A 13036-nucleotide genomic window follows, 5' to 3' on the forward strand; every position below is an offset into this window, starting at 1 on the left:
GCAGCAGATATCAAAGCAGAAGGGAAAACTTATTTCATGCTTCCCTAAGGAAGTCCCAGTCGAATGGCTGAGGAGAAAGGAGATTGGAGAAGTTAGGGGATACTCATTTCCTTGTGTGCCTTTTAAAGTGCAAAAGATCATAAATAAAACTGAACTGCAATGTTGTAGTTGCAGGGACTCTGCAAGGCAAAATTAGCTGTAAAAATTATTTCTAATTGTGAAATTACTCCTCATATATATTCCTGAAAGTGGGCAAAATTCTCTTGAATTTCAGGCCTGATGCAGATTCTAAGAAAGGATTTAGCAGGTTGGAATTGTGTGGCTGAACTCAGAAACTGGTGTGTGCATTTGCAACAGGAAATGAAAACTGTGGGGATGAATGGACAAAGTATAAGAGGAAGAATTAGGTTGGTCAGTTGATTTGTTACCACTAAGCTTCATTTCTTATTCCATAGTAGGGGATGTGTTTGATTTCTTTCCAGCATGGCCGATGAGTTAGAATTGAAATGTGTTTCTCATGAAGCTGACTAACATTTATGTCTGTCATTGCTCTTGGTCACTCACAGGCATTTGGAAAGTGACATGCTTGGTTGCCTGGTATCGACTGCCTTCAGCTAATGTCACTTCATTTATTACTCACTGCAGATAACTTCTGATTCAGTTGTCAGTATCATGACCCCTTCTCCTCTCTCCCTTATTTTCTCTCACAAAGAGAAAATTGTGCCATTAGTTAGAAGTGCTATTAGTTCTGTAATGTGTTCTCCTGTGCATCAGAGCACTGTGCATACTCAGGGGTTGGACGCAGCTCACAGTCAAGCTTTCTCCTCTGCACGTGTTTGTAGAGGGTGAACTGTACCATTGGTATCTGCACCATTGGTATTCTCCAGAAGCTGAGAATAATCTAGAGAATACCAATACCATTGGTATTCTCCAGAAGCTTAAAGGCAGCAGGATCAATCTTATGTTGCTTTTTTTCCCCACTTGTCTTTCTCATGAGTATAATATTGGTTTTATGGAAGTGATCAGAAAATTCAACTGAAAGTTTCAAAGTTCCATTCTGAGGAAAAAAGAATCCTACGAGCTTTGGCTAAGTTTTTCAGATTCTATGCCCTAAAATCACAGACTTCTGAACAAAAGAATCAAGATCTTGGGTATTCATTTGGTGCTTCTGAGAGCAGCAAATGGAGGAATGGTGCAATCATGATATCCCAGTCTGACCATTTTGGTATTAAGAAGATCGTGTATGAAAGCTGTTTTTGCACACTATTGATAAGGATGTTGCTTCTGGTGCAAGAGTGTAGAACAGGTCATGTACCCAGAGCAGAAGTAACACACAAGAACTTTGTGAAAAATGTCTGTACAGCTGTGTACACTGGAAAGAACCAAAAGGGAAAACCTGCTGCACGATATAGCAAAGTTTCAAATATCATCCCAAAAATGTGTTACATGGGCTGTAACCTACAGACTGAAACACATGTAGAAGGACATGCTTCTTCACTGTAGATTTACTGAGATGGGATATAAGTAGTTTCCCTGCATAGGAAAACAAAAAATTTTTCTGTGAACAATTTTTTTTTTGAAAAGACAACTCTGTTGGTACAGGAAACCCAAATAATCTTTCTATGCAGAAATAATAAAAATTACTCTTGTTTCTAGTTTAGTGATACATTAAAAAACTTGAAAAGTAACAAAATACTTCTTTTTCCTTAGTGGATCACTTCTAACATTCACATAGTTAGCTATATTGCTTCTGCATACCAAGAAATGTGTGATTTCTTGTCCTAAGCCCTAAACAAAATCGAGACTCCTGTGTTTGGACATAGATATGGTAAAGATGTATTGGTAAAGAACACTTGCTTATCTTTCTGTGTGCTTCCCAGCAGTGGGGTTGCCAGTGTGTAACAACTGTGAAAAAACACATAAGAGAAATTTTTCTCACAAAGTTTATGCGAGTGCCCAGGTTACTGTTAGTCATCATCATAATCTCTAGGCTGTCTTCCTTAAAAGTATGGATGTTCCTAGGTGCTTTTTTTCCTTTTCTGTGGTCCAGAAATGCCTCAGGATAATGCATAAGGATTACGTGAGCATGTATAATGAGAATGTTCCTATTTTGAGACCTTTGGTAAGAGGAGACAAAGACATGAGGATGCAGCTGTAGCAGAAGTGGATGTGAAAGCATGGCAACAGCATAGCAAGAAGACGTGGTTTTTATCTCAGTTGCACAGTGGGAAGCACTTCTTTCAATATGTTTTCTGTTCTCCTTACTTAGAAAGTTTTGAACCTACAGGCTTCTGGGGTAGAGGTACATGGAGAACACTCATTGCAAGTAAATAAAGACATACTAAACACCACTTGAAGGACTAAAGTTTTTTCTGAATATATTAAGATGCTGAAATGCATCTTACAGTAAGAGACCCACAAGACAGAATCAGTCAGTCTGGTTCTGAAAGTACTACTTGGCTATTGAATTTTTCATCTATTTTGTGAGAGGATTTCATGCTTTCCAGTTTTTTTCTGCTAAAGGGCATTCAGAACAAACAGTGTTTGGGAAATGTTGCTTTCTCTGATAGCATAGGCAGAGACTATTCATTAGTTTTTGACAAAAGTGTCTGAATAGCAAGGAGTGATGAATTTGGTCTTTTAGGCTCCTGCATGCAGTGGAGTTGCCACAGTGCCAATGCTGGGAACCTTTTGATATTTATTGAGGAATAGTTTGTCCTTCCAAGCAGAACAAATCTGGTGTTTTGTCTGTGTTAGACAGTAGAAAGCTCAGAAGCAAAATTAGGTTTCACAAGTACTTAAGGTGGTGATTTATCTATTTTCTAACAGATAAGACTGAAGAAGTGACAGCACTGACATTAAATGTGGACTGTGGCACCTGCTACAACTGAGCACCTTGAAGCATTATTTCCCTTGATTCTCAACACAAATTGTTTCAGGAGAATTATTTGTTCTTTTCCTGTCATTTATTTAAAGAAATTCTCACCAGATTCTGAATCATTTCCCCCCAAAGGGATGGCTATGCTGTCAGCAAAAGAAGACTCAAAGATTAACAAACTAGCTGTCTTTTAGAGCAAATGCCACTGGTAGTTTACTTGCCATTGTTTTGTCTGGGGACATTTACCTGTATATCTGATAGATCATTAACTGAGTTTTGCTTTTGGCTGTAGTCAGTTTTCACAAGCAGAGCATTTCCTTCCCCAGTGCACACCTGAGTTATCTGTTGTGCATTCTGAGTGATCCTGCAGGCATTTCAGAGGCATATATGAGAGGATTAATCTAATACTCCCAAAACCTCCTTAACACTGTCTTGGCCCAATAATGAGCTTCAAAATTAATCCTAGTGTTGGAGTGCTAGCTGGCATGCCAGCCATAGCCTTCAGTCTCTTAACTGGTTAGATGAGCCCTTCTGGGATGCGCACCTGCCTTCCTACTATTGACCCTCGGCAGACAGCCTCCATCCCTGCCCAGCTCTTCTTTTCCACCCAGTTGCCTTATACTTTTGGGTGGACTGGGCTTTTCCTATGGCAGAAAGGGAACTGGGGTGGTTCAGAACTTTGGGATTTGGAAATCTGGCACTGTTCTTTTGGAACTGTGCTCCATTAGTCTGGTAAGCAGTCACACAGGAGAAAAATGATGACAGTAATTTGGAAACCCAGAGAAGCAACTGCACACAGGCGTTGGCAACATGGCAACATTATCTTTGTCTTGGATAAGGCTAGAACAAAGTAGGTTCAGTGAAGCAGAAGAAGATGTTGGCAGCAGGAGGAGGAGGAGTGGATTTGAGAAAAATAGATGCTGTGCACACTGTAATTATTGTTTATTCTGTGAGTAGGCATGAATAATACTGTGCTTAACAGATGGAGGGAGATGCCAGAAAGGTAGATATTTTCCAGTGAATGTGTTAAAAAATGTAAAGGTAGAAACAGATGAAGAGCAGAGAAACTCTGTATCCTTACTTGGATGTAGGCCTTAGAAAATACTGATAAAAGACACCCTCAGGAATGAAATTGAAGAAATCCCGTAGAACATTAACAAACAAAATGGCATTTCTCTCAAGTACAGCTGCAAGCTACTTTGAATAATGTCTGTCATATGTTTGGAGTTGAGCTTAAGTTTTTGGTTATATGGACCTATAAATGGACTTACATTTGTAATAATTTTGTAATGTCAATTCTAAGCCTCTTGGGGTAGTCCCTCATCTTTCAAATGTACTTAGAGAGCATGCTGTGCTAGTGCAGTGTAGATAGAAGAAACAAAGGTAAAAACCCCTTAATGTAAATGTTATGTATATAAAGGATGTATTTTTAGATAGCTAAATTTGAATTATGGCCACCAGACGGGTGGATAATGATCAGCTGATTTCTGTCTGACAGATGTTCTAGATTTGTCTAGATTTGCATACTTTTTTAATCAAGTACATAAATCAAAATTCACTTACGTGGAGGCACGTCAGACTGTGTCCTTCATCATCTTCCTGGGTTGTCTAGTATTATGCAGTGAAGGGAGATTACATCAGAGGAGAAAGAGATTTGCTGGAGAGGAAAGGGAGGGCTTTGAAACAAGTGCAGAAGTGCAAACTGTAATGCAAACTGTACTGCAGAAGAAAGTAGCTTCATATGGCATGAGTTGTAGACCAGATTTTCTCAATTTAAAAAGTAACAATTTAGGGGCTAAAACATCCATGCAAGAGGGAAAAGTGGGGAGGGGAAAAGTCCCAAGGCAGGCTTGAGAAAATGTGTTTCCATGTTAATGTCATTCTGTAGATCTTACTGAACTGCAGTCTACTCACAACAGTATTTTTGGCTCCACCATATTAATGAAATGAAATTCATTATGAAATGAAATGAGCAGGAAATGCAAGCATGCTGGTATTTTGGCATTGAGAGTAATTTTAACAATTTTACTAAGCAAAAGAAGACCCCAAATGTTTTCTGTTCTGAAGTGTAATTTACAGTGCCTCTACTTGCTGTCGTGAGCATATGAGGAAAAGGATTTAGGACACCTAGAGTTTAATAAATATGAACACCCCCAAAAAGCCATGAGACTGTGTATATAATCATGGATTCATTCTCCTTCTTTTCATATTTCATGCCAAGTGCTGATCTCACACTCTGACAGTATCATGCTAAATCTAACTGAGAATATCAAGGCATGTTTGACCATTGCACTGGATCATCTTAAAGGTCTCTTCCAACCTTGATGACTCCATGATTTTTACTTGTTTTCTGAAAAACGTCATTCTTGAATTCCCATATATAGTTTCTACATTTTGCCGCTGATGGAAAAGTTTCATTTGGATTTGACCTGTTTTCCTGCAGAACAAGAACCTTCTGCTAAATTTCCATGTGATACCTTTCACTTACTGCCCTTGGTTAAAGCAAGCAGTTTATTTGCATGTTCAGTCACCTTTGAGACTTAGCGGTCCTTCTTGTGCCTTTGTTTCTTGTCAAGAAGGATTCATTTCTTCTATTACAAGGTACTTAGAGATACAAAGAAAAATAAGAATATTTCTTCTTGGTTTTGGATTGACACAGCTGAAAGATACTTTGATGGAGAAGAGAAAATATTTGTGGTAGAAATGGCAGGTCAGCATCAGTAAGCAAAGTTCTGCCTCTCCTTTCTGCACAGCAGAGCAAGTAATGTTTGATATCTATTTTTATAATTTTTTCTAGCCATGAAATGAAAGCAATAATATTTTCCAAGCTTAGCAGAATTTTAAAAGGGGGACTGTGATGCTCCGCTTCTTATATGAACAACACTAACATGACTGACACTTTCCATATCCAGTTCTTTGTCTAAATACTGCCAGTTGACAACCAAAAGCTGACAGCCTCCAGTCAGATTGATCTCCAGTACCATCTGTATCCCTTCCCACACAAAAAGTTGACCGTATTTACACAGAGACAACATTCCTGCTCCCACATTGCAAACAGAACTTCATTCATATAGAGCAATTAAATATTGCTTTTGATTGAGTAATGGATTCCTAATTATTATAAATTGGTCTGTTAATTATCACATTATTGTGTAAATGATTGCATTATAGCCTTTTGTGACTGCTAAGAGCAGTTTCCACACACTGTGTGCCACTTGCAGACAAGTATTCTGCTCTAGGTGTTCACACTTCATCCTTTGACTGGGATCATGCAAACATCTCTGAGCCTGATCGAAACCCCATTGTAGTCACAGTTTTCCCATTCTGTTCAGTGGGCTTTGAGACGGGGATCACAGGAGCAGAATAGGTTGGTTTCATTATTTCCAGCATTCAGTTATTTATTAGACGAATGTCACATGCTCAAGTGAAGGTTAAACCAGACTAACAGGCAGCAGAGGAAAACAAGTGGTTTGATATGCGAAAGATAAAGAAATTCTACAAAGAGTTTCGGTTTGTGCTTTGAGAGGTCATTTTATATAGTTTGCTTCTTTGAGAAATTAGTTTGTTCTAACAAGATCCTAAATAAGAATCTGAACAAGATTCATAATAAGGAAAACATGCTTTACTTCACACAGACTGTATGACAACAGAGTTTTCGTTTCTTCCAAGTGGTTCTATGGCAAAACCGCTTAAAAAGAGGGAATAGGTCATAGTAAAAGGACGGCTGGCAGAAAGGGGTGTTGCTGACCCTATTCACAGGTTTCTTGTCGGTGCAGAGTTGTTCATTGTGCTAGTCTGATGTGCAAATGGCACTGTAAGGACATGCACAGACAGTTTTCTATCTTCTTCAGGGGAAGAAATAAAGCTTAAACACTCAGTTCTGAAATGTATGAATTTTAATAACAAAAGAACCCTTGGTCAAAGCCTCTGGCTATTGTACCATTGAGCAGATGATCAGCATCCATCAGGCTACAGCTGTTTTCTTCTTCTGTTTGTTCCATATGCAGATGTTGCTATGAGGAAAGGAGTCAGCAATGACTGATGTAGAGCCTGTGGTCACAGATTTTGCCTCATCAGGACGGTCAGGCCGCCGAAACGCCTTACCAGATATCCTGGGCTCTCCTGCTGGTGCTGGGACTTCAGACTTGCCACACAAACTGGCTGAGCTCTCTGTTTCAGAAGGTAATGGCTGGGCATTCAGAAAAGGACATTTATATGCAGTCGTCATTTGTGGTTTTTTTTTTAAGACTTCCACCACTGTGCAGTTTTGATTCCAATACTATTCCTTTTATCATTTAGAATTAAATTCAACCTTCCAAAGCAGTTATCACTTGTGCCTCCTTATGAGATGAGTTAATATTAACCCATATCCATCCACAGATCCAATGTTAGCAGCTTAGGGAAACAGCTCAGTGCTGGGAACTGAATTCTAGTTTCCTTAAGAGTTGTATGTCCAGGCAACTTGGAAAACACATCACTCCAGCTATAAATTCCAGTGTACTACTGCACTGAGATAACTTTGCATAAGACAGCAGAGCTGTGCCGTTGGTACAATGACAGCTCTCAGAATATATAGGCATATACATTAAGAGTAGTGTTTATAGTATTTTACTCCTGCTTAGTAGGCTTTCAACTTTTCTATCTGAGACCAGTGCCCTATTTTTCCATGTCCTTTAATTTCATAAAGTGCTCTCTTGATAGCACAGGTCTAATCAACACAAGCTTTGTGAGTTCTTTTTACTTTCAGAGTGACTTCAGAGGAATTTTCAGATTCAGAAAAATCTGATTTCTAATGCCTAAGAAACAAAAAATATGGACTGGCCCTGAGCATGGTCTGTCCCTACTTTTTTTCATCTGAATCAGAATATTTTTCAGAAAACCTTTTCTTCTCATGCCCATCACTGTTGCTGTTGTGGTGCCACCACAACAGATGGTCCCACATCCAGTAGCTTTGATGGTGTGAGTGCAGCAAAGGGGAAGGCAAGCCTGCGCTAAGGTGTGAACTGTCCATGAATCTGAACTGAAGTAGATCATTAAAGGGATTCCTAGTCTCCAGGGATGCATATCCTCCTTTTACATTGCCCAGAGAAATTACAGGATTCTAGATGAACAGCCTGCTAACGCACAGTAAAGGCCAGGGGGAAGGATTTATTTGATCTCAAATTGTTTTTTATTTTGGTGATTTAATCTATAGGAATGTGTTTGGGGTTCTGTAATCTAAACCCCACATAGGCCTATCAAAGGACTGCTGAGCAGGTAGAAAGAACATTTCCTGGAGGAGTGAGAAGGGCGGAATGACCATATCCTGACTTGAATCAGGAGAAGTGAGGAAAATGAGAATCTGAATGGATTCTGGAAGAAGGAATTATTTTGTCTTGAGGAAACATTTTTCCCTATGAATATGAAAATTAAGTCCCTACAAAACAAACAGGAAAGAGTGCAAATCTTTTTATAAGAAAACTTATAGCATGGCATAAGATAAATATCTAGCCCTCCAGGTGGCACAGTAGTCCTCCTCTCCTGGTCTCCATCCAATTCATTGAGAAGAAGAAATGAAACACAGCTGCTATGTTAGTTTTAGCAAAAGGTATTGATGCTTTCTTAGAAAACAGGGTCAGTACTGACAGGATTTGAAGAAAATTAAGAACATGGAATTGTCCTTGGCTTTTGTCATTGACATATAGCTGTGCCAGAGCATGTTGGAAGGCAGCACATTCTGTTATCAGCAGTTTACAGTAGTGATAATACAGAGTACAGGATGCAGTTAGGTCCACTCTGACAGCTTGGGTGCTTTCTGGGGATGGGAATTCCACAAGTATCAGACAGAAATTTCAGCTTCATTGTGTTGTAAGTTCAAGCTTGAATGAGATAGCAAGCAAACAAAGGAGAATTCATCAAAATGGAGAGACAGTTTTGAAGTTCAAATGCTGTGACAGGGAAACAGTTTGTTTTGGGTCTCTAACAGGCATTTCTTTTGCCTATTTCTGACTTTAACAATAAGTCGTTAAAAAAGGAAAGTCATTTGCAGCTCAGAACAAAGAAATTAGATAAATGAGAGAAGTGGAGAAGATGGAACATGTGGCTATATAAAGCATGCCCTATTTTGTTGCTACTCTGAAATTCAGATTCAGTGAAGATTATGGGAAATAGTGAGGAGGACTCTCTCCATCTTGTTTCAAATTTAGCTAATGCTCATTGGATCATACATATCCTCTTTCTAAAATGGTGTCAGCTACTGTCATAGCGAAAAGTCAGGAACAGGATGTACTAATACTTGCTGGTTTAGAAGACGAAAGAGACTTCTCTATTTTTTTTATGAATACACAAGGACTGTATCTGTATGATACAGATACCAATGAACTCTGCAAGCCACACAAAACTGATGTTCTTGTGAGATGAACAGAAAACAGCTATTTATCTTGGAGCCTAACTCTGAAATGCAGGCCATCTGTATCATATCTGATCCTCCTCTTGTTGTGTGTAAGTTTTGGAGTGCTGAGACTTTGCACAGGTGGTCTGTAACCACACTGAATAGTTTATTAGTGTCACGGTGATCCAGAGGTTGCAGAGGAGGCTGCAAGTTTGAGAGCAAGAAGCTATACTGGTCTTCCACATTTGGTACCCGTGTTAGGGCATTCTGCCAATAACACTCAGCAGCTTAACTAGCACCCGTTGCACACCTAAGTGCCACCAAGTATGAGATTAGATTTCCTCTAACAAACTGTTTTCCTCTACCCTGTCTGAAAGACTCCACTGATATTAGATGTCCAGCCTGCACAGAAACAGCCAATAGAGTAGATTGCTCTGTCTCCCTTTCCACAACATTGGTGGGCTACATAAGGCTGGAGGGTGTCAAGTAACTTGGTTCCTTATTGCTATAGAACTCCAAAGCCTCTGAATCTCTGAGCAGACTTAAAACATCAAGCAGTTTCTGCCAAGGGCTTTAGCTGATGAATTGAGTACAGCATTATATATTTGCTGTCATATGTAGAGACCAAGATATATAACTTTTTTGGGTGTTTTTGATATTTTATAGCAAGTGAGAAAATGTACCCCTCAGATTATGACTGTGGAGGAGATGGTGGAGTATCAAGTGGAGGACTGTACAGCCAGATGTGCTGAGCAGGCCCCTCCTTGTCCCCAAAAGCTATGGACTGCCATAGGTTTGGGTATGCTATTGCCACTGGTGCTAGCATGTGGGGCTTGAAGGTAATATAAAAATTATTATTATGGTTTGTAAGGAAACCAAGGCAAGAGGAGCTTCTGCTTCTCAATGAATCAAAAGTGATCAGCATGGAATAGTACATATAATGACCAGAGACACTGAGGAGCTTTTATTTATACCAGTCATGTAAGCATTCTACTCTAATCTGTGGAAAAGTGAACTTCCAACTCAGAGTAACAAAAAATCCCCCCATCTTATGAAGACAGGGTAAGTTTCATGTAGGTATTTCTTGTCAAAGAAGGTCAAACAGAACACTGGCATGTCCATAAACTGAAATGTTATCAACCTGAAACCCCACAGTGCTCAAAGGAATGCAACATTTTAATTTGATTTTGGAAATGACCCAGAAAAAAAAATAGTGACAGTAATACAAAGCCATTTCCAATCTATTTTTTATAGCCAAATGCAGATTGATCAGCCTGTGCGAGAAGTGGGCAAATCAACACCAACAGGTGCCTCTCCCAAGTTCTTTATCTCTTGAGTTAATCTCTCTTTCTAAAGCACCCATGACTGTGGTACTAAAGAGCCAGTCCAAACAGAGATGATCAGTGAATCCAAATAAAAAACATTTTAAAAGCTGTGAGAATGTGTATGGTATAAATGTTTAATTCTGTCTCTGTTTAGATGCAGGAGCAGAGGGTGGAGAAGTGTCATCATCCAAAGCCTTGCTGGAAAGTCAAGAGGCGGAAGGAAAACGCAATGATTCCTAACACCTAAGGACTCCTGGGTTAATGAATCCCATCAACAGACTTCCCAGTTTCCCTGTGTCACCCCTTCTGAAGTGTGGTAGCAACTTTAGCGGCACAGACATGACTTTGCAACACACTTGTACCTAGATGATTATGTGGATGGCATACAGTTCTTTCCGCTGTCATCCTTCTAAAGCAATGTTCTACATATCCAAACAGAAAGAAAACTAAAGAACATATCTCTTGTTTTCAGTTTTCTCTCTTGTTTTGGTTATTGTATGCATCCTAACTAATATTCTTTGACAGTTCCAATTAATATACCTACCAGAAGCTAATCATTGTTTCAAAATAAAAATCCTGTTTCTTAATTTCCCATACCAGCTTCTTTCTCTCTGGCACAGAGTTGTGCTCACTCTCCACAACATGATATTAAGTATATATTAGATTACAGACATTATCTGTAATTTATCTCCTGAGATTTTTGTTCTCATTAGACATATGTAGATGGGTGTGAGAAAAAAAAATTACATAAAATTTTCTCCTACTCCTGTCACCAGAAGGTTTTACAAACTGCATAAACATCGGTGTTTGTTTTCAGACTCTCCTTACCTCTGTTTGATTTTGGCAGATCATCTCAGTTCTCCCACTCTTAGCAGTCCTGCCACTTCAGCCATTCATTTTCATGCTGAATATTGTAGCTTTCATGTGTGCCTAAAGTAAAGTAGGTATGTTTGTATATGATGAAAATTGTTTAATCTCACTGTGGAAATTAAATATCTATAATCTTTTCTGTCTTCGGTTGATTTCTTAATGTTTCTCCTGTAGGATAATATTTAAAGCCCACTAATACAAATTTATTTTATTTCATTTGTGTTTTGCTTTGTTGGCTGCTGACAGTGAAGATGTTTCAATCATTGTGATTTTTACAAAGATTTTAGGCAAAGTTTTTTCTCTACCAAAAGGATTTGTTTTGTTTTGGCAATCATGCTCCTGAAAATACTTGGCATTCCCTCCCTTCTTGTAGGAGAATTAAGATTCAGGTACAGACATGAACCTTCACTATTCCTTGGGCAGCAGCCACTTATGTACACCATGAAAATGGCAGAAGCATCTCCAGTGGGTACATCCCACATGTGACTGGTATTCCATCTATGAAATATTTGTGTAATCAAAACCTGGCAGAGAGCTTGTAAGAGCTCAAGAGAGCTTGTAAGGTATAAGTTTCATTCCTACTGAGCATTTACTCATACCCTGGCTTTTGGGGACCATTCAATAAAGGATCCAGTTTAATTCAACTGAACTGACAATTAGTTACCTCCTCTTAAACCTGTTTTCATTTAACAAGCACAACATCCCATTTTTTTTTTTTTTCCAATTTGGAAAGGTAAAAGAACTTATTCCACTGGATCAAAACAGGTGGCTTAAGAAAGTCTGAGAGAGTGAACTAGCTGACACTAGAGGACCAGAGCTGAAAACCACAGTGGAGAGGGACTAGGAGGTAACTGTATTTGTGGTACACACTCTTTTTCTGGGTTGTAGTCCCATTCTCCTATACAAGCCTCCTTTATAGCATCACAGTACATAAAAATGGTAAATTAGAAGAAGCTGTGGTGATCTCATCAAAATCAAGTATGTGACTATTACTGAAACATAAGTCCTTATATGCTTTCCTCTTGGGTCATGGCCTATATCAAATTCTGCACTTCTTTCACAGTTGCAGCATTGGATATATTTAGTTTCTTCTCTGATACAATACAGACACTGAAATTTGGGTTACAGGAATAGATACTTTAGGTACTTTGTTAATCTAAGCTAGTTTGAATTTTTTTGCTATAAAAACACCAATTATGAACCAGCTGAATTTAGCAAATTATTCACGTGCTAAATTCTATGTAAAAAAAACCCCAATCTTTAACAATATAACTGCTCACAAGTGTATAATTTACAACTAGTCAAGAATGCTCAACACCCTGGGGAATTTATTGTAAGCACTCAGGTGTTTACTTTGTACTTGAGCTATATGAACCTGTCTTTGAAAATATGTTGCATATAAAGAAGAATTTTAATAGCAAATTTGAAAAAATGCAGTAGTAAAAACTAACATTTAAAATGCAATTTAATTAAAAGTAGGATGAACATTTTTAAAAGATCTGCAATATGTGTATTATCTAACTGCAAATTAACCAAGTTACAAATACAGAAATGTTTCTTTGCCATGTGCATGTAGGGTTTTGTGTCTAAACA

General features: G+C 38.6%; 1 protein-coding gene across 2 annotated transcripts in view; it reads left to right on the forward strand.

Moving 5' to 3' along the window:
• The window catches only part of PKIB (cAMP-dependent protein kinase inhibitor beta), a 52885-nt gene extending 41374 nt beyond the window's left edge, over positions 1–11511 (forward strand). For both annotated transcript variants that reach the window (XM_084202033.1, XM_084202032.1), the window contains exons 2-3: positions 6886–7060; positions 10728–11511. In XM_084202033.1, coding sequence (XP_084058159.1) covers positions 6913–7060; positions 10728–10813 — 234 coding nt within the window. In that variant the 5' untranslated portion in view covers positions 6886–6912 and the 3' untranslated portion in view covers positions 10814–11511. The remainder of the gene's footprint in view (positions 1–6885; positions 7061–10727) is intronic.
• Positions 11512–13036: the final 1525 nt, after the last annotated feature.

This window comes from Fringilla coelebs (assembly GCF_963513975.1).
Source record: "Fringilla coelebs genome assembly, chromosome: 3".
Classification (NCBI taxonomy): Eukaryota; Metazoa; Chordata; class Aves; order Passeriformes; family Fringillidae; genus Fringilla; species Fringilla coelebs.